The 22,123-nt window shown below is 37.7% G+C and overlaps 1 protein-coding gene across 1 annotated transcript; it reads left to right on the top strand.

Annotated features, from left to right (window-relative positions):
* The first annotated feature begins 773 nt into the window (after positions 1–773).
* CCDC58 (coiled-coil domain containing 58) lies at positions 774–21,578 on the top strand. The gene is made up of 5 exons (XM_027534206.1): positions 774–878; positions 9,838–9,963; positions 12,832–12,978; positions 17,565–17,624; positions 21,272–21,578. The coding sequence occupies exons 1-5, from the start codon at positions 828–830 to the stop codon at positions 21,320–21,322; spliced, it is 435 nt and encodes a 144-aa protein (XP_027390007.1). The 5' UTR covers positions 774–827; the 3' UTR covers positions 21,323–21,578.
* The last annotated feature ends 545 nt before the right edge of the window (positions 21,579–22,123 follow it).

The raw sequence follows: 22,123 nt of genomic DNA, 5'->3' as shown, positions 1-22,123 counted from the left end.
TGCCTAGATAAACCAGTATTTCAGTACAGTTTTTTCAGTGTTTTCAGTGAATATGTACATGCCTTTCTCAAAACTACATAATTGGGTTCTTAGTGACGAGTGGCTTTGGTCTCTTGTTGGCTTTGGGAATATCAGGCCACCTGAGAAATTCACAAGAAAGTGAAAGTTGCACAATCGTGTCCGACTCGGTGATCCCATAGACTGTAGCCCGCCAGGCTCCTCTGTCCTTGGAATTCTCCAGGCAAGAGTACTGGAGTGGGTTGCCATTTCCCTCTCCATTTTCTTTTTCACATACATGTTTCCTATTTTGTTTTCTATTTGCCTATTTTTATAAAAACATTTTACTATTTCTACACCTAAACATTCACCTCTTACCCCATACTGCCAGAAGTGTCTTTTCTTGACATTTCTTGCTGGAATCAAATTCTTAAAGAACAAAAGCCCCTCTGCTTTAGGGACAGGATAAGAGTTAAGAAAAATCTTACTTCTACGTAAGAGTTCCTCCTCGAATCATCTGGTCGGTGGGGTCATTAAACAGTTTCCCTTTTTGTAAGAAAATGGGATTGGCGTCAAATGATCCCTTCAAGTTCTGACATTCTATCTATGCACTGGGGCCAGTTCCAGGAGGACAGGTTCAACGCATAAGAATGAAAAGAATGATAGCAGCGTTACGGGTTTCAGTGTGAATGAGGATAAGCGGAAAAGACAAACCTTGAACTCAGCTTTCTTGCTGAGATTTCCCTCTCAGTATTTTTTGTTAGGCGGCGCCGCGGACACCTTTGCTCCGCGGTGATTGGCTCGGGGCGGGGACCTCGTGTTTGTCCAATATGGCGGCGCCCAGTGGCGGTGTGAACTGTGAGGAGTTCGCCGAGTTCCAGGTGATGGGGTTTTCCTCACGTGGCAGGCGTACCCCTCCTTTTGTCCCCGGACCCTGTTCCCTGCTCTGGCCTGGGAGGGATATGCGGACTAGTTGTGGCTGAAGCGGGCAGTTCAAGACTCCTTTTTCGAGCCATTGGAGGTCATGGGGGCGCGAGCTTGGCCTTAGGGAAAGAAGCTGCCGCGTTGGGGTCATGATTCTCCCTGCTCCTCCCAGTCCTTGAGTAACTGCACCCAGAAACTCTGGTGGTTCTGCGGTGGCAAAGCCGAGCTCGGCCGGGTGGGTAGAGATTGTAACAACCTTCTAGCCATTCTTTGAACTCAGTTCTTAGCTTCTGTCATTCCCCTCCTACTTTAAGCTGAGCATTTGCAAGAAAGAAAGTGAAGGAGAGCTTGTTCACTTGATAAAACAAAACAAAAAAATCTTGTTTTACTATTTTGATGAGGCAGAAGTTTTGGTGTCTTGGAGGGGCGATTAATTCTAGTACCTGCAATGGTGCTCTGCCTTCCTAACCATTAGAGAAAATACATTTAAGAAAAAGGTTGTATCTTTTATATATTAAAACACCTGAGGTCCAGGGCTAATTATTAACCCACGAGTTAAAGAACAAAGGGTCTAGATTTTGACCAAGGTGCTATGAAAGTTCTACTACTGTAGTCAACAATTTGCTGCTGTCTCGATAAACGGTTGAATTTAAGTTATGAAAAGGGTATTTTAAACTGGAGATACTGAAAAATCTGTTCATGTATCATTGACCTCTGTAGTAAGCTTTGTTCTTGGAGCCGTTTTTAGGGAGAGATATTCTGGAAGGTAATCTCAACAGATTGAATTATTTGACAAACATCGTTTGATCAAAGAAGTTTGTGTGGGGTCTTTCCACCATTATATACATCCTTTTCACCACTTAAGCTGCACAGATTAGATCAGCACAACAGCAACAGGCTTCAAATGTGATCAGAGTGCCCAAGAGATACAAAAGTTGTAAAAATATTAAATAGAAAAAAGACTTGGCTTCTAACATATATGAAATGTTTAAGATTAACTGGCACATTTGTGGTCTTGGTCTTGTCATATTAGCCCTATAATCTAACTTAATGAGCTCAAATAATTGAGCAATGCTAGCCTTCAAGTTTGTTAGAAACAGCCCTGGTTAGGGAATTAAATGTTCCAGGTTCTAGTACTGCTCCTGCAATTAACAGCTTTGGGACCTTGAGCAAATCGCTTAACCCCTTCCATAATTAACTTTTGAATCTGTAAAATAAGATAATGTTAAATAACATTTAAAACTGCTTCCACCTTTGTGTTTATTTGAATCTCTAAAACCAAATTTCTGAGGATATCTTTGAGCTGTTGAAACATCCAACAGTGCTTGAAGTACACTTTTGATTTTCCTTTGGACAGTCAGATTATATATTGTAAGTGGGGCAGAAGCTTAACTGTCTTGGAGAACCATTTTATTTGCAGAGATGATATAAATAAAAACATCATAAAATGAATCTCATTAATGAAACCTGGAGAAGTTTTTAGATTGTTTTTCTTTTTCAAACGTGTGATTTATAATGGAGAATTTGTTGTTCATTTGCTAAGTCATATCCAACTCTTTACAAATAATGGAGAATACCCTTGGTTGAAAGTCAGAAGATTTGGTTTTCCAGATCTGGCCTTGGCATATCATTTTACCTCATATTGAATGAATATAAGAACATTTGCCCCTATTGCTTCAGAGGCACAGAAATGTAAAAAATATATATTTTAAAATGTAAAAGTTTTGTATAACATTTAGGTTTTAATGGATTTTATAAAGTTATAAACTGTGATAACTGGCACAGTCACAAATTATGAATCAAAGTTTATATTTTTAGAACCATGAAACCATTACATTGTGTATGTAAATACCTTATATATGAAAAGCCCTGCACTGAATACTGTGAAAGAGAAAAAGAAAATCATGTATTTTTATTATAAAGATTTAGGTACTTCCCCCCCCCCCCCAGAATTTTATTATGAAGATGTTCAAACACTGTAGAAAAATTGAAAGACGTTTACAATGAATACTCGTGTACCCAGTATCTGGATTTTATAGTGATTCACTGTATCTACTAAATCACATATCTGTCCCTCAATCTATCCATCAATCCACATTTTTAATTTTTTTTGATGCATTTCAAAGTAAGTTGCTAGTTCATCACTATCCTCATATGACCCATTTGTGGCCACAAAGGGAGAGAGGTCTCTGGTGTCTTTTCCTCTTACAGTGACATCAGTTCTATGGGATTAGTGTCCCACGCTTTTTGACCTTATTTAACTTTTTATTGCTTCCCTAAAGGCCCTGTTTCCATGCAGCCACATTGGGTTTTAGGGCTTCAACATATGAAAATGGGGGCAGGTTGGGGGGAGGGCATAGTTCAATCCGTAACAGATATCTGCTAGGTACCAGACACTTGGAGAAATTGAGAGTAAAACATAAAAAGAGTTCAAGTCAGGGTATAAAACATGTAGAAGATGTTTAGACTATGAGCACAGTGTTATAACTGTTCAGAGAGAACTAAGTCAAAGAGATGTTAATTGAACTGGGTCTTTGGTAGATAGAACCAGGGTAATTCTCGGTAGAAGAAACCGTATATAGGCAGAAAGGCAGAAAGTTTTATGTGTTGCGGGGGAAATAGAAAATTGCTGGAATTCTGAATTTGCACAGGGGCATATTTGGATTACACAAAAGATTGGAACCAGGTTAATGCATCTAATTTCAGAATTGTATGACTAGGTGTAAACTACTTAACATAGCATACAAGTCTTTAAAATCCAATCCCAAAGTGATTCTGCTTAGTTAAATCTCTTACCACTGCCCTTATTCATACATATTCTCTCTGCCCAACCCCTGCCACTTCCAATATAGATTTGAACTTTGCTGTCTAGCCATATAGGCCTGCTTTTCCCTGACCACATGATGTTTTGTCATTTGTGCTTTTTTCCCACTTGACACCCTGAAATACCTTCTTCCTGAGACCCAGTGCATGTATTACCTGAGCAGAATCAACTGAGCATTCCTAGGCTATGTAAGTTTTCATATTTCTGATAGGAATATTAACTTACAGGATTAATTTTGAGTTGGTTGGTAATTAAATATAGACTGAATAGGCTATTTTCTAGCATCCATGATGGTTTCTTTTGCAACATGCCTAGCTGCTCTCTGTTCCCGTGCCTGGGAGTGCAGAGGACTGCAGACGATTCTGGCAGTTGCAGGCAAGTCTGTATTTCTGGCTTGCAGGAAGCACACTGTGAACATTGTTGTAAAAATGGAGTTTGAGGAACCACGCACGTCTTCTAAAAAGAGCACCATGTGAATGGGATCTACTTCTGGGTACCTTCAGGCAAAGTGAGGAGAAGAAAGGTTAAATTCCAAATCATTCTATGGAGCACATTTTAATTTTACTGTCATGTAATAGACCTTTTACCTCTCCTTATATACTTTGAAAGCTTCTTAAAACAATAAAATGGATTTACCTAAGAATTAACCTTAGGAATAGAGTGTAGTATAATTGTAATTGTAGGGAGAACAGGAAGTTTTCTCTACCCCTCCTTGCTGCTAGACATGCTAGTCCTTCAGTACTGAAATTGCCTTCCAAGAGGGCGAAATGAATGAAAGATAATGTATGAAATACAATTCCAAGATAAGTGCCAGAATAATTTTAAAGGGTCAGTCTAAAATTAGAGATTCGTGATGTATCAATTTCTTCTTGTTTTGAGGAGGGTGAAAGGAGAAGCTAGAGATACTACAAAGTTTGAAGAGTTATCTTTTTGCTGTGCTTTGACACTTAGAAGCTAATTTAGGGTTCCAGCTCCTATACAGAGAGAGCCACTGAACTGTGTATATTTCTGTATTATCTCTGTGGACTTGTGTTGCAGTTCATTGTACGATGTCTGCTCAAGGGTGTCTTCTTTATATTTTCTTGGCGAATTTGTGAGAAAGAAGGAACGTCATTGGAGCTAGTATCAGGTAGGCAGTCAGTAATTCATTTTGAATGATACACATGGTTTAATGGCAGGATTTATGTGCCTGCATTAACCTTATCTGCTCTCAGCCTGTGAGGTCTGCTCAAGCTTTTCTCTAGACCTTGGAGCTGCCTGAACAGCCCTGGCACTTTTTGTAATAAAGAAATTTGTGCCTAGTGACGTAGTTTATAGTTCTTTTCTTTTTCTTTTTGCAATTTTGAAAGAAATTCCTTCCTAAGTCTTACTCCCTTTCCCCTCCTTGAGCTTTTCTAGTATCTTTTTTCCTATCTTAAAAATAGCTTACGATTCTCAGCAATTCCCGAACGAGTACATTATCAGTTTAGAGATTGTTATTATATCATCTTGAATTCAGTACTGTCCAGTAGAATTTTCTGTGGTAGTGGAAATGTGTCCTGTACAATATGGTAGCCACTAGCAATATGTGGCTCTTGAGTACTTCTTGAAATGTAGCTCATGCAACTAAAAAACTAATTTTAAATTTAATTTTAACTAAAATAACCTCATATGGCTAATGTCTACCGTATTAAAAGCCAAGCACTCGGTCCTATATTGATGAATCTTTAGCACACAGAGAGAGGGCTGATATATTTGAAAATTCACATTTTAGTTTCCATTTGTAAGACTTAAATTGTTTGATTCATTACCTAGTTAATGCTGCTAAATTCACATTGTTAAAAGGAACTTAATAGTATATCCAGATTGTTTTATCAGAGGTTAAGTTGGCTGTATTGCTAATGATTGTACTCAAACCTGAAGTTCAAAGTAAGTCATAATTCTGGGAAATGTGAAGATATATAATCTTTCACCTGCATTACTATACCAATCTCCTAACTAACCTCTTTGTATCTACTCTTATTCCTGTCTAATCCATTTTCCACATGTTAATACTTGAACCTAAGCAGTCATTTCAGAATACAAACCCTATCATACAACTCCACTGTATTTAAACACTTCATTGGTTCTCTATTTGCGCTCAGGAAAAAGACTAACATCCAATAAGGTGACCTATAATGGTGGGCCTCATTTTACACCATACTTTGTCTTACCCTCTATACTTAAGCCATGTTAACTGTTCAGTCCATTAAACACTCTATTTTAATGACTCCTGTAAAGATGACCTGTAATTTCCATCATGTTAAATCTAAGAAGTTAATTTCTGCCCACATCTTTATTTACTTCTAGTAACATTCAACAGGCTTCCCTGGTGGCTTAGATGGTAAAGAACCCACCTGCTGTGCAGGAAACCTGGGTTCCATCCTTGGGTCTGGAAGAGCCCCTGGAGAAGGGAATGGCTACCCAACCCCAGTATTCTTGCCTGGAGAATCCTGTGAACAAAGGAGCCTGGCGGACTACAGTCCATGGGGTTGCAAAGAGTCAGACACAACTGAGTGACTAGCATTCAACACAGTTGACTGTTCCTGCCTTGAAACTTCTCTTCTTTTCAGTTCTGTGACATCACAGTCTTTTTCCTGTAGTTTTATTTTTTAAATTTTATTTCTTTATTATTTTGTTGGTTGGGCTGGGTCTTTGTTGCTGCATGTGAGCTTTCTTCTGCAGTTGTGGCAAGTGGGGGCTACTCTCTAGTTTCAGTGCATGGCTTCTCATTGCCGTAACTTCTCTTGTTGCAGAGCACAGGCTCTAGGTGTGAGGGCTTCAGTAGTTGCAGCACGCAGGCTCAGTAGTTGTGCCTGGCAGGCTCCAGAGTGCGGGCTCAGTAGTTGGTGCAGGAGCTTAGTTTGCTCTGTGGGGTCTTCCTGGACCAGGGATCGAATCCCTGTCTCCTGCCTTAGCAGGCAGGTTCCTATCTACTGTACCACCAGGGAAGTCCTCTTCTGTAGTTTTAGATGCTGGAGTTCCTTCTTGATTGTTAACCCCCTTTATTAGCTATAGTCTCCTTCAGTGATCTCTTCCTGTTTCATGGCGTTAAAGAAATTAATTTGGAGAATTCCCTGGCTGTCCAATGTTTAGGACTCCAGGCTCTCACTGCTGAAGGCCCAGGTTCACCAACCTCTTAATCAAACTATCTTTATCTCTTGCCTGGACCACCATAGTAGTCTGCTCAATGTTTCCATTCTCAACTTAGCAGCTGAAGTTGTCTTTTAAAATACTGTTATATCATTCCCTTGCCTAAAACCCTGTTTCCTTTAGAACAGAATCCTTAATTGTTTCTGTGGTCTCTCCTGTCCTTCACTTTCTCATCAACTCTGCTCTCACCTAATACCACTTTTTCACTTACTCGCTCCCAGACCACTTGCCTTCTTTTTGTTCTTCAAACATCCCCAAGTTTGTTCTTGCCCCTTAATTTTTGCCTTGTTCCCCAAAATGTCCTTTTAGTTGCCTTATTTGTGTCATTCAGATCTCAGTTCAAATGGTATGTCCTGGAGAGGTCTGTCTTGATCTCCCTGTATAATGTATTAGCCCCTCAACCCCACTGTTCATCTCATTACTACAGTTTTCTTTTTTGCAGTACTTTTCTGCACTGAAAGTGTCTTGTTTATTGGGATACTTGTTTATTGTCTGTTTCCCCCATGAGAATTTTGCTCCATAAGAGCAAGGACCTTTTCTGTTTTACTCATCATTATAGCCCTGGTGTTTAGAATGGTGTCTAACATGTGCTAGACATTAGTAAATATTTTTTGAAGGAAGAGTGAGTTAATGAATGAACTCTGTGCTCTCTCTCTCTAATTGCTTCGTATGTTTGAAGAAGAAAGATCGCTGAGGACTCTCATCCAAAGAAAGCTTTATCTGGAAGGTATAAACTTTGTCCTCAGGATCAGTTTGATTTAGACAGGAGGAAAGATGAGAGTTTAAAGGTTTTTTTGTTTTAATAGGCAAGTTGTGGGAGGTAAAGTTTGCCAGGAAGGTCCCTGTCTACTACTTAACCAGTTTTTGCCTCTCTAAATAGTGCTGCCACTGTTTGTTTGGAATTTGCCACTTATTGACATTATATATCCTCTACTGTGTATAAGACATTATTTAATGTGATGCTTGCTTAGTATGTTGAGATGATCCCCTAAGAATTCCAGATTACAGAGAATCTTGATACCGTTGACCAAAATAGAAAGATACAAGAAGAGGTGATACAAGAAGTTGGTTTTAGACCTGACATTTGCCTCTTTTTATTAGTTTAAATTATGAGCCTTTTACAAGCTGTTTTACTTCAAAATTGGATTCTGGAAAAGGACATTAAACTACTAATTAAAGAATAATAGGCTAGTCAAATAAGTTGTGATATCCCCACTGAATGGAATATTTATGTGTGTATTAAATATATCTTCAAGATAGCAAGGGCAAGTGCTCATGGTATAATTTCATAAAGTAGGACTTTTAAATGTTATATAATACCACATTTTAATAAAAATATTTGCAGATATGTATAGAAAAAACTAAATAATGGTTAACAATGGATAATTCTATTTTCTTTAAATTTTTTTCTAATTTTCTAAAATGATTATGTAATTAATACTTTAATCATAATAAAAGATTATTTTAACAAATGGATGATACAGCAAAGGGAATATAGCCAATATTTTATAATAACTTTAAATTTAGTAAAATCTATAAAAATACTGAATCAATACATTATATGTTTGAAATTAATATAATATTATAAATAAACTATAATAAAAAATAAGTTGACATAATCTTATGGTTAAATAATTTGTAAAATTCACACTCGTGCCAATTTTCAGATGAAAAACTGTCATTTTCAGTATGCCCAATAAATAAATTGAGGGAAGAAATGAAGAAGTTGATTTCAATCCTAGATTTAAGGTTGGCAAAGAAATAGGTTCATATATTGAAGGAGGTAGAGAATCAAGCAAAGATGGTTTAATACACATTAATATTAAATGTTAACTTGTTAGATGTTTTCAGTATTATATTGAAAAAAAATATATATATATACCTAGTATTATACACTTCTATTTTCTTGATGCTTTTCAGTGATTGTTTTGTGGGGCTGGGGTGAGGTGGGAGTGTATTAAAAGAGAAAGAGAAGGGTATATAGTAGAAACGTTCTAGAGTTGATATTATCTGGAGTCAGGAGGTAGCTGATGCTCAGCCTTCTCTAGTGACAAGTGAGAAGAAGTACCCTAATCAGAATGTGGGGAGAAGGGACTACGCTGGGTTGGGGTACTCATCAGAGTCTTTCTAAGTCCTCTGCCCTTTTGGTGTTTGTACTTTGATGATTGTTTTTTTGAGAGTTGGAGCCTCTTTTAGAGGGGAGAGATTCTTGGGAAATGTGAACCTGGGTAACTGAGAAAAGGTAAAGCTAATTTCTGCTTGTTGTATGAACAAAAAACCACAAAGAGATTTGATTCCTTTGCTAGCAGCGTACTTGTTTTTGTTACAAAAATAATATATACTCATAGTAAAAAACTAAAAAACAAAAAGCCTAAAGGTGGGGTGGGGGGTGGGGCCTAAGAGAGTATAGATTAATTTCTGCATGTTAATCACTGCTGATGGTTTTTTATATATCTTTATAGAAGTTTTCTATCTAGCACCACATTTTAGAGAGAGCGACAAAGAGGGAATAGAGCAAGCAATTATGTTGGATTGTTTTGGACAAGTTGAAGTAATCAAGTTCCTTAGAATCCTTTTCGGCTGTATGCTAGAGATAGAAAGAACACACAGTATTTGCTAAGCACCATGTGCCAGCAAATGGGGTTTACAAATGAATAAAAAAATCTTTACGCTTAAGACAATCACATTTGGGCCAAGGAAACAGAGTTGTGCCAAGTGTTAGAATTACTATTACATAAACTACCTGTCAGTCTTTTCATAAAGATTTTTCTGTGGTTGTACTGTTATAGCATGGTTTCCCCACTCCTAATATACAGTGTTGTAACATATCCAAGAGCTTTAATTATTAATTTTTGCTTAACTGGTCTTATCACTTAACTTTCCATTCAAATTATTATTCTTTTATTTTAAATATTATATAGGAATTACTCAAGGTGATGAGGACGATTGATGACAGAATAGTACATGAATTAAACACTACGGTTCCAACAGCTTCCTTTGCAGGGAAAATTGATGCCAGCCAAACCTGTAAACAACTTTATGAGTCAGTAAGTCTATCTTTTGAGTCTTTTGTGCTTCCTTTATGTCTTTCTTTGCAGGCAAAATAAGAAATCAATTGGCATATAATTAAACTGTGGAAAAAGAATGGAATCTTCACGTTTTCTTGCCCACACCTGAAGGTGTGTAAAAGTTTTGATCCGGTTTCTACAAACTAAAGAAAATGTGTGATCTTAAGCAATAGTCTGGGAAGATATGGTTCTAAGAAATGGGGAGATATGGTTCTAAGAAATGAAAACAGTCTCCCCTTGTGGGCAGACTCTAACTTAAGGAAACCTTATAGATCAAAGAAAACAGGAGAGAATGAAACAGTCAAGTAAAACAGTGAGATAAAAGTGGGGTCTTTGAATGAATCAGTGTTAAAAAAGCTAGACAGCTGATATAAGGAAGAATTAAAACCCTTCACACTTTCTGTATCTTCTTTCTTCCCTTACTCATCAGGAAAGGGAAAAGAAACATTTGGCAGGATAGAAGGAAAAGCCACAGATAAATTGTCCTACCAAGGGTACAGGTTCAGTCCCTGGTCAGGGAACAAAGATCTGGCAAGCTGTGCAGCCAAAAAAAAAAAAAAAGATGAAAAGATGAAAATTTTAGACCGAAAGAAGTTCTCAAAGCTGTGGTAAAATAAAATAAAACTGGGAAGTTCTAGGTATACCCACTTTAGACTCGTTTTGAATCATTCTCGTGCCCCACCCCAAATGTCTTCATTTCAAAATTGCTTTCCCCAAATCAAAGGAAATATGGTTATGATATGATTATCCTTCAGGATTTTTCTCCTCTAACCACAGTTTTACCATACTGAGTTTCTTAATAAATATTATCTCAGTTCCTTTGATAAACACTTTATATATCAGAAATAATTCTCATGTGACCAAATCCTCAAGCATCTGATACTGATGAGCCAATAAGCCTGGTTTTGTGTTATTTTTTTCCTCTGGTAGGTTTATGTCACACCAACTATTACTCTTATCTGGTGTCCTCATTTCTTTGACATACATGCACAGAAGTCCATGAATGTTCCTCTTGCATACTCTTAGGTTTGAATCTTATTGAAGGATGATCTTGAAAATAATTGACAATACTGAGTAAAAGATGATTTACCCCGTCCTTCCTGTTTACATGGTTGTGGGTTCACAGAGGATCTCATGTGAAGGAAAAGTAAGCAGGTGAGGGTAGGAGCATAGTCAGCATCCAGAAATGTATCCACAGGGAAGGTGCCACGTTCAGGAGGGGAACTGGAAGAAAGCCCAAATGCGGAAGGAAACTGATGAGAGACCAAAAGAGAATTCCTGAATATTTAATAAAACGTATACAACCTGGTGGGCTGCCGTCTATGGGGTCGCACAGAGTCGGACACGACTGAAGTGACAGCAGCAGCAGCAGCAGCAGCGTACAATCTGAATTTGATTTTAAAATGTAGATAGAAAAATGAGAATATTGTGTTAGACTTCTAGTTGATGCTAATGCTGTTTGGCCAATTGCTGGCAGAGTTAGACAAAATATCAAAGTAATTAAATAGCATTTAGCATCTGAGTAATATATTGAGTCATGTTGCCTCTAAATTTTAGAGGTGGAAAGGGGTATTAGCAATTATTTACTCATAATTCAATAATTTTACAAAAGAGGGAACTGAAGCCTGTAAAGCTAATTATTTAGCCAGTCTTACACAACCTCAGGGAGAGTTTCTTAACTCTGACGGTTATTCTGTCTGGGGGAGAATAGTTCTGTACCCTCAATGCCTCCTTTAATTTTCTGTAATTATACCTGAAGGAGTTAATAAGTAACAGACGTAGCATACTAGCTAGTAAATATGGGCCTTGAGGCTGTCCTTGTGAATCCTAAATGTTACAATGAAAAGAATTAGCATATTAGAGAAATTTATTATAGGTGGGATTAATGTCTATTAGGCAATTCCTTTTACATGAGTACAACTTATAAGTAATGTACTTTTAGTATTACTCTCTAGAAATATAAAGATTTGTTCTTTCTTGATATCTGTTAGACCAGTAGTTCTTAATCACAGGGTTCCAATATAATCATTCAAGAGATCTATTTCAAATAACTTATGAAGAATGCTTATAGAATGGTTGTCAGTCCTGTGTTTTATATATTTAAGATATATATAATGGTTAGGTTATTTCTATTACAACTGTCACTAGCATAGCATTAAGGTATTCTCCCTTTGGACTGAAAAAGGAATGATACAACGTGATTACCTGGAGCAAGCCAGCATTTAAATTTTAGTTGGAGGTGAACCACTGTTAGCACAATTGATGGAATCAACAATCTCTACTTCATTTACAGTTTTTCCTGGTTGATACTTTAAAATCCTGAAAAGAGTTCTGTCTGACATAGGTAAATGTAGCATTCTTTTTCTTTATTGTAACTAAAGACTTCACTACATCACTTACTTCATAACTTTTTGCACTTGTTGACAATGTGAGGCTGGAAAAAAAAAAGAAAGGACAAAAAAAGAGAAAGAGCAGCAATAGTAAGTGGCTCAGAAAGTGTGTGTGAGTAGGTATAGGGTAGATGAACACACAGATGCAGTAATGGCAGAGAAAGGGGTTCAGAGAGAAGGACACTGAGATGAGAAGCCCAGCAGGAGGAGTGTGGGAAGAGAAGCAGGGAGGCCTGGGAGCATAGTGAGGAAGAGGACAACGCGGCCTCTCACTTCCACCCTCAGAGCTCCTGCCTTTGATCTAGCTCATTCAGCACAAACTTCTCTTCCATAGACTCAATTTTAAAAAATTATTTTAGAAAGTCTTACATTTCTGTAGTCTAAAATTAAAAAATTCTGAAATGTGACAAATTGGTGTGATTTTTTTCTTTCCCTTTTTCTTTCTTTGTTCTTTTAGTTGATGGAGGCCCATGCCAGTAGGGACAGAGTCATAAAAAACTGTATAGCTCAGACCTCATCAGTAGTAAAACAGCTCCGAGAAGAGAGGGAAAAGAATTTGGATGATTTAACGTTATTAAAGCAACTTAGAAAAGAACAGACAAAGGTAAGTTGAATAAGGTTTACATTTCTAAGGCAAGGTTTCCAAACTTAGCCTTCAAAATAAAAGCAGTTTTTAATATGAAAAATCCAGAGTAAGATATGCTTATTACTTAAAATGACCACGAGGTTAGTACTTCATTCGTAATGGGCTTTATTTTATTGCACTTCAGTATTAATTGGTAAATTAATGTGTATTTCATGATTGTATGTAATGTAGCAGCCTTAGCTAAAAGAAGCACGTAATCATGTTATTTCCATTCCTTTATATATTCTACAGTTAAAGATATAAGGATTAATACAGATCAACATCATGTTAAAATATGTGGAAATCACATCTGTATCTATATTTTGAGTCTTGAATTGAGAAGAAACATTTAAAAAATATATTTACAGTTTAAAAATATTTACCTCTGGTTTCATCTGTAGAAACCTGCTAAATGTAATACAGATGTTTAGCTTCAGGATATTACCCTCTTCAGCTGTAAAAATATAGTACAGTACTATTTAAATATAACCAGGTACACTAGAACCTCCTTATGTTTATTTCTTTGCTATGGAAAAGATGGTATGAGTCTTTGACTCTTTTCAGACTCTCCTTTGTTTCTATTTCATCTCCCATCCCTGCCATTTTCCCTTTTAGGAAAACACCGAGCGTCCACTGAGTGATATGTCAGAGGAAGCCTTATTTTCCTAAAGTCAGCTATAATATAGATGAGTGTGGACTTCAGAGTAGAGTTAATGAGGCAGAGCAATTTCTTTATAGCCCTTAAATGTGGCATGTCAAGAAAACAGTGGAAATGTATACCATATTTTATTTTCTGGACTGCATTACTGTCTTTTGGTGAGGGAATAGCTCAAGGGGTAACTTTATTCTGATACAATTTCACACTCTCAGAAAAGTTGCACAAAGAGTACAAGGAACTCCTATGTACCCTTTACCTACATTCACCTTTTGTTTACATTTTGCTCCACCTGCTTTACAATTTATTCTCTCCACCCTTCCTACCTTTTCCTCCTTGCCTCCCTTGTTCCCTGTCTTCCTCCCCCTCCCTCCATACACATTTTTTTTTCTTACCAGTTGAGAATATACACATTATACTCTTTTACCCCTACATATGTTGGTTATTCCCTAAGAACAGGGGCTTTCTCTTACATGCTGTTGCTGCTGCTTAGTCCTTCAGTCAGGTCCCAACTCTGTGACCCTATGGACTGTAGCCTGCCAGGCTCCTCTGTCCATGGAATTCTCCAGGCAAGAGTACTAGAGTGGGTTGCCATGCCCTCCTCCAGGGGGTCTTCCCAATCTATAGATCAAACCTAGGTCTCCTGCGTTGCAGGCAGATGCTTTACCACCGAACCACCAGAGAAGCCCTTCTCTTAACATGACTGCTGTATAATTACCAAAATCTTGTCTGCATTTTAAGATGGCATAATAGGTGACTTACTGGTCCTTGCATGTTGGGTAACTGAAAATCCAGTGTGAGATAGAATCATGTTTTCATACTGAACAAGTTGTGAAGTTTGCTCTTTGTTTAGTGGATGTAGCGAAGGGGACCTTGCTGTCTCTCTCAAGTCTTGTCTTTTGCTGCACACAGGTGAGTGTGTGCACTTTCTTAGTCATCCTACTGATGCAGTATGTCTCACTGGATACAGGATTCATCTACTACCTTTACTGTTCCCTATGTTCATGATGACTGCTTCAGCCCTATGTTTCACACCTGCTCATTCATTAGTCAGCAGGGGTTTCTTCAGTGAACTTGGGCTGTAAAGGTCATCTTAGGAGGCGTTTTGGAAACCAGCCAGTGAGTTATGAAAGGTAATTTTCTAGCCTGTGACATTGCATGGGACTATAATAGAAGGTAACCATGGGTAGTACTTGAGCAAATAAGGAAACTTGGATTTTTTCTTCAAGTTTGCTATGAAGGTTATGGAATCAGAAAGAGGCAGCTCTTAAAGATGTTCCAGCTCTACCTCATCATTTTCTATATGTGGAAACAGACTCAGAGATACTCCCCAGAGTCACAAACTAGTAAGTAGTGGGACTGGACTTGAATCCATTTCTTCTAACTCTGAATTCAGTCGGTGTTTTTACATTGCTACTGCTAAGTCACTTCAGTCGTGTCCACTCTGTGTGACCCCATAGACGGCAACCCACCAGGCTCCCCCATCCCTGGGATTCTCCAGGCAAGAACACTGGAGTGGGTTGCCATTTCCTTCTCCAATGCATGAAAGTGAAAACTGAAAGTTAAGTCGCTTAGTCGTGTCCGACCCTCAGCGACCCCATGGACTGCAGCCTTCCAGGCTCCTCCGTCCATGGGATTTTCCAGGCAAGAGTACTGGAGTGGGGTGCTATTGCGTTGTGACTAATAATCAAATTCTGATTACTTTAGTGAATAGTTTATTTGCATACACTGCCAATCTGAAAGTTCCCAGTTCTTTACCCTAACTAACCCTTACCTCAAAAAAGCCTTGCTGGAACTATGTATCTGCTGTCACCTGTTCATAGCTTTTGAGAGGAATTTTACCTGTGTAAGACCCAGAGTCTCAAAAACAACTATCTCAAAGGTAGCATTTTGTTGGTGTCACTGAAATTGTGTTAGAAGCTGGCTGTAATGTCTGCCATGTTCAAGAATAGAAGAAACATTGATTATAAAGGCAGATTGCTCTGAGGAAATCCATCTACCACTTGGAGGTTTTGTAATCTTGTTAATTAATATGAAACTTCTGAATTTCAGTTTGTAAAATGGAGTTGATACTTAATATCTTTTATTTTATTTTGGAGGGTAAGGATTAAATTGTATAATATATGTAAGAGGTAACATATTGACTGATATGAAGTAGCAGATTCTTTCCTGTTTGAATCTCTGGGACTCCATATTCATTCCATTAATTCTCTCTACAATATCCACCCAACCAGTGGTTTCCACCTTTTGTTTAACCAGTATTAAGAGAATCCAGGGGATGCACAGTCTTATGTGTCAGTACATTCTCTTTTTGGACAGCTGGGATTGTTCAGATATTTTCTTATTGTGAAAATCTGTCTCCTTGTAGCATGTAATTACTGATCCTTAATCATCCCTCTGGATAAGTCTAAACCTATTTCTACAGGACACCCATTTAAATATTTGAGAACAATTCTAAACACTGTCTTAGTGGCCTATTGTAACACTGTTCTTTGAAGTTGTTACTTCTTTGGCAGAAAATCTGGGCTTTGACAGAGCAGTGAAGCTTTAATGATTTCTGTGTCTATATAGCTGATTAAAATCTGAAACTGAGATTGTTCTCGTTGAAGCAGGCAGGCTTCCTCAGGCTTGTTACTACTCCGCAGCACAGCAGACATGCTGTCCTTCCTTGTTCATGGTTTCAATCCTATATTCTGGTGCATACTCCTGATACCAAGTTTTGAATCTAAGAAGGGAGTTGACAAAGCGCATTGAAACAGTACCACATCCAGTCTTATTAGTGTTAGATGCACATTTCTCAAACCTGTCTGAGCTGTACTCCTAATTTATGGTTAGGTGCTTTGGTCTGGGTCCCCACCTCTTTGTTGCCCAAATCTTGTCTAACTTTCTGGCATTCTTTCCCCTAAGTCTCCTGGCCTGAGAACATCATCCTGCTGTTAACTTCTTGGCTGCCTCAACCTGTAGTTCATACTTTTTTTCTGCTAATTTTCCTGTTTTCTGCTAATTTTCCTGAATACTTCAAGGTTCTCCTCCTGGAACTAGTTAGCTTCCTTTCTGTCAAGTCTCTCTGAGCAGAGGTAACTAGGAGTATGATGGGCCCTGCCATCTGGACCTGGCAGTGGGATTAGCTACTTTTTTGATGGAGTTATTAGGTTGGCAGTTAAAAAGAAAGTTAGAAAGACTTTTTAGCATTTTAGACCTCAGACCTCTGGCCGTATGATTAAGGTATGGAAAATCCATCCCTTTCTCAATTACTTGAGCCTTTTATATCCCCCTTCTGTTTTTCTTCCAATTTCTTTTTTCTTTTATTCAAATCAGGTTGCCACCTCCTTGTCCTTTTTTTCTTTTGTTTCTCTGTGCTATCTTTGCAAATCTATACTGTAGGATCAATAAGTCAAACTGGAATTACTGAGTTAAAGGACATGGGAATTTACATTTTTGCTAAGTCTTACCAAATTGCTCTCTATAGAAGTTACAACAATTTGTACTTCTACAAAAAAATATATGTGAGTGTATCTTTCCCCATACCCTCACTAATACTAGGTTTTATTGGAATTATCAGGTTTCTTCTTTAAAAAATGTTTTTGGTCATGTTATGACTTAATTTGCATTTCTTTTTGCATAAGTAAGAGTGTACATTTAAAAATAGGTTTATTGGCCATTTGTTTTTCTTCTGTTTTTCTTATTTTTTTAAAGCTGTCAATAATATGCAGCAGTGCTTGAGAACTAGGGCTTTATAAGATTTTACAATTGATTAAATACAAGAATATCAAAGAAGGTTTTGAAATCTAACCTAAGTATTGACAAAAAATGCAGGAGCAGCAGCTGGTTTTGTTAGGAAAACATTATAGAGTTTGGTTTTAGTTCTTTAAATTTTCATAACTTCATTTTTGTTTTCCTTTTCTTGCAGTTGAAATGGATGCAGTCAGAACTGAATGTTGAAGAAGTGGTAAATGACAGGAGCTGGAAGGTATACAATAATGTTGATTCTTGGAGGGAACTAGGAGGGGAAACAGAACTAGCAAAAGGAAACAAACCAAGGGGAGGAGGGAGTAAAGATAGCCTTGGGCATGTAGGAATAAAGATCCTTCATTTAGAAGCAATTGAAGGTTTTAACTTTTTAGGGGGATGGGAGTTGCAGTTAGAATCCGAATAGAGCCATCTTATAAAAAAATAGCCTTACAGTCTCATGGTAGAATTGCATGGTTGTCATGGTAACATAATTGGAGACATTCTATATGATTCCTAATATTAATTGTGGGCTATTTGATATTTAGAGTTATTAGTTGTTAACTTAGAACCTTCAGTCAGGTTATTTAAGTTAGGTGATTAGTTATTTCCATAAATTTTCATATCATTAACTACCCTTCACAGTTGCTTCTTTTCTAACATATCTGATCATGAAACTTTTTTTGTATATCGTTTCATATAGTTTCACTGGTTTCCGATAATAGGGCTTTTTATGCCTCCTAGATTCACATGCTCCTTATTACCACCTGCTCCTGCTGCTTAGTTGCTTCAGTCGTGCCCAACTCTGTGTGACCCTATGGACTGTAGCCCACCAGGCTCTTCTGTCCATGGGATTCTCCAGGCAAGAATACTGGAGTAGGGTGCCATGCCCTCCTCCAGGGGATCTTCCCAACCCAGGGATCGAACCGAGGCCACCTGCATTGCAAGCAGATTCTTTACCACTGATCTACCAGGGAAGCCCTATTACCACCTGCTGCTGCTGCTGCTGCTAAGTCGCTTCAGTCGTGTCTGACTGTGTGCGACCCCATAGATGGCAGCCCACCAGGCTCCCCTATCCCTAGGATTCTCCAGGCAAGAACACTGGAGTGGGTTGCCATTTCCTTCTCCAATGCATGAAAGATAAAAGTGAAAGTGAAGTCACCCAGTCGTGTCTGACTCTTAGCGACCCCATGGACTGCAGCCTACCAGGCTCCTCTGTCCATGGGATTTTCCAGGCAAGAGTACTGGAGTGGGGTGCCATTGCCTTCTCCACTATTACCACCTACATGATTCTAATTAGGAATTAGATTGGGGGACCAGGATCCTAGGACTTTACATGTAGTTAAAACCCACAAAATTCTTACTTTTTAGTTTTCTGGAAAAGTATGTTTACATGTCCTCTCTAACACTTCAAAGATTCCCAAAGGGCAAAATCTATTAAATCTGAAAGAATGAACTGAAAATTGTTTTATCCTTTGAAATTAACTGATGGAATTGGGCTGAATCCAAAGGAGGTCAACAGAACCAAAAACTGGAGTGTACCAACTTGCAGAGCCCTGAATAAACTGCAAAATACAAATTGACTTTCTTTGCTTTATCACATTTATTTATCCTATCCTTTTTGCTAAGATTTCGTACTTCTGCCCTTTCCACCTATGTGATAAGATGTTTACTCCTTGAAAGATTTTGGCAAAATTTGTCCATTTCTATTCTCTAGAGAGATAATATTTACTCTTGGGATGGGATGGGGGTGGGTACAATGAACATCTAGTTTGGAAAACCCAGTGCAGGGATTGATGTATGTAAAATGTAGTAGGAAGAGTGAAGCATTTTTGGATTTGGTATTACTTTAAAAGAAAATATGCTCCATCCACTCCACATATAATGAGGCTATTTGTTTTCAAGGGAAGAAATTGTAGCCATGGTCCAATAGGCCAGCAAAAATGGTTAAGAAGTTATTTAGGAGAAGGATTTGGAGAGGCTCAACCAGGTTGTGTACATCATCCCAACCAGTGTGTCAAAACCACTAATCTGAAGCCTCCTCTGGTCCGAGCATTGGGAACTCCAGGGACATGTCAGAGCTAGGAGCTGTAAGACAAAAAGGCCAGAAAAAGTCTGTATTATTTCTTCATGTTCTAATTGTGAGACACATATGCCAAAGAGCATGTAACATGTCGAATGTAAAGAATATTAGTAAAATGAACATGTATCTACTACCCAGTTTAAGAAATTGAATACCAGTACCCTATATAGATTTTTCTTTTATTTTTTTGCTAGTCCATTTTAGCCAACATGGGTTGGTTTCTTTGGGGGGTTGGTTTCTTTGGGGGGTTTTGGGGTTTTTTTTTTTTAACCTAAAAATGGTTTGTTCCTTACATCAGTAAAGTATGAAGGTAAATTCTGAGAAAAAATTGTTTTAGATTTTTATAATTTTTTTAATTGGAATACAAAATTCTTTAGACACATTAATTTTTTAAAAAATATTAAAAGATATACAGTAAAAATTCTACTCTCATGCCTCTCTAATTTTAACCACCTCCTTTCTCTTTCCTCTGAAAGGATGTATATGCTTTCAGATATTTGTAACTTTAAAATTTTGTTTGTATGTGTACACACATATATGTATATTTTCTCCTTTATCAGACAAATGGAAGTGTGTTTTTCTTAATATATCTTGGAGGTCTTTTCAAATTAGGGTGTAAAGAGATTTCTTATTCTTTTTTTATGTTTGCTTTATATTCCATCAAATGGCTATACCAAAATTTTTATTTAACACAGTCCATATAACAAGTAATCTTAGAATGTTTTTAACATATATATTTGTTTAGTTTTTAGGAAGCAAGGTAAACAGAACAAAACATTACATAAATTTATACAATTTAGTAAAAGACTGGGCTCCCTTCGTAGACTGGACTTCCCTACCTACATGGTAGAAGCATCTGGCACTCATTTAGAAAAGCATGATAGATAGCTAAATAAAATCTACATTATAAAAGAATTCTTAAAACAGTTTTATCTTAATTTAGATATTTTGTCAAACTGTCCAAAATATGTTATATGGAATTAAAATATTTGTGATGTACTAAATAAGCTAACTTGTGATGATTTTTGTCCTTGAATAATTTAAAGTTTATTAAAATAATGAAAATTATTTTATAAATGAATATCAAGGCATTCTGTGCTCTTCACTTCAGTTCAGTCACTCAGTCATATCTGACTCTTTGCACCCCCATAGACTGCAGCACGCCAGGCTTCCCTGTCCATCACCAACTCCCAGAGCTTACTCACACTCATGTCCATCGAGTCAGTGATGCCATCCAACCATCTCATCCAGTCATTCCCTTCTCCTCCCGCCTTCAATCTTTCTCAGCATCAGGGTCTTTTCTAGACTAGGCACTGTGCTTTTAGTGCCTAGTAAGTCAGTTTGAATTGGTGAGGAAACACCTCTGTTTCCTAAACCTGTTGACTTGGGGCAAAGAAGGTTATGAAGTGAAGTGAAAATCACTCAATCGTGTCTGATTCTTTGCGACCCCATGAACTATACAGTCCATGGACTTCTCCAGGCCTGAATACTGGAGTGGGTAGCCTTTCCCTTCTCCAGGGGATTTTCCCAACCCAGGGATTGAACCCAGGTCTCCTGCATTACAGGCAGATTCTTTATCAGCTGAGCCACAAGGGAAGCCCAAGAATATTGGAGTGGGTAGTCTATCCCTTCTTCAGCGGATCTTCCCCACCCAGGAATTGAACCAGGGTCTGCTGCATTGCAAGCAGATTCTTTACCAACTAAACTATTAGGGAAGCCCCAAAGAAGGTTATATTCACCTGAAATTTCAGGTCTAATTTATACAGGATGACTCAGTGACCTTTGTTTCTGTTCACATGTCTTAGGTGTTTAATGAACGCTGCCGAATTCACTTCAAGCCTCCAAAGAATGAATAAAAAGATACTTTTTTTTTAAGATGGACCGGGTCATCTCATAAAGAGTCAAGCATGACAGACATCAACATGGTGGGCTTCCCAGGAGGATTTCTGAGCCAACAGTCCAAGACCTTTTGTTGATTTCAGCCCCACTTAGCCAAGACCTCACATATAAATAATTCTGATAATTATGGAGAAATCAACTGCTATTTTATACTGATTCTGTAAAAAAAAAAAATGTTTTGTAACTATTAAAATAATTTTCTGACTCAATGTACACAATTATTTCATTGTTTTCCCAGTTGAGACAGTAAGTTCTTCTAAGAGTATTTGAATACAATTTCAGTATGCAATTTGATTTATATTGTATCTTTTTGAATTTTACAAATTTATTGATATCAGCGTAGACCTTTTTGGTCGTTGATGGTTTTATCTCTAATTTATTTCTTTAGGTTTATCGCGCATAAGTTAAAGGGCAATAATATGGCCTGGATACTGTTCAAGGAAACTTTCTTAGTACCTTATTTTTATATGCAAAAACTATTGTTGGTGGGAATATTTTCCTGGATAATGTTTCTGTGGACAGTGAAAAGGAAAGCAAAGTAAAGCAAATTCAGAAAATGGAAAAGTAGAAGAGGGCTTGCATGGTGGACTTCTAGTATAGGGTGATTGTATCCATTTTATGTTGCTGTTTAACAAATTTAACAGCTTAAAGTCACTCCTGTTTGTTATCTTACAGTTGTGTAGGTCAGAAGGCTAGGAAAGCTTGTCTGAGTTCCCTGGCTGGGGTCTCACAGGCTGCAATCAATTTGTGACTGGTTC

This window comes from Bos indicus x Bos taurus, chromosome 1, assembly GCF_003369695.1.
Source record: "Bos indicus x Bos taurus breed Angus x Brahman F1 hybrid chromosome 1, Bos_hybrid_MaternalHap_v2.0, whole genome shotgun sequence".
Classification (NCBI taxonomy): domain Eukaryota; kingdom Metazoa; phylum Chordata; class Mammalia; order Artiodactyla; family Bovidae; genus Bos; species Bos indicus x Bos taurus.
This window is presented reverse-complemented; position numbering and strand designations above follow the sequence as displayed.

Excerpts from the sequence above, each read along its gene's own strand:
- CCDC58 (XM_027534206.1), top strand. The coding sequence starts at position 828 with ATGGCGGCGCCCAGTGGCGGTGTGAACTGTGAGGAGTTCGCCGAGTTC. Across the intron at positions 879-9,837 it reads AGGAGTTCGCCGAGTTCCAG|GAATTACTCAAGGTGATGAG; the intron begins GTGATGGGGTTT and ends AATATTATATAG. Across the intron at positions 17,625-21,271 it reads TAAATGACAGGAGCTGGAAG|GTGTTTAATGAACGCTGCCG; the intron begins GTATACAATAAT and ends CACATGTCTTAG.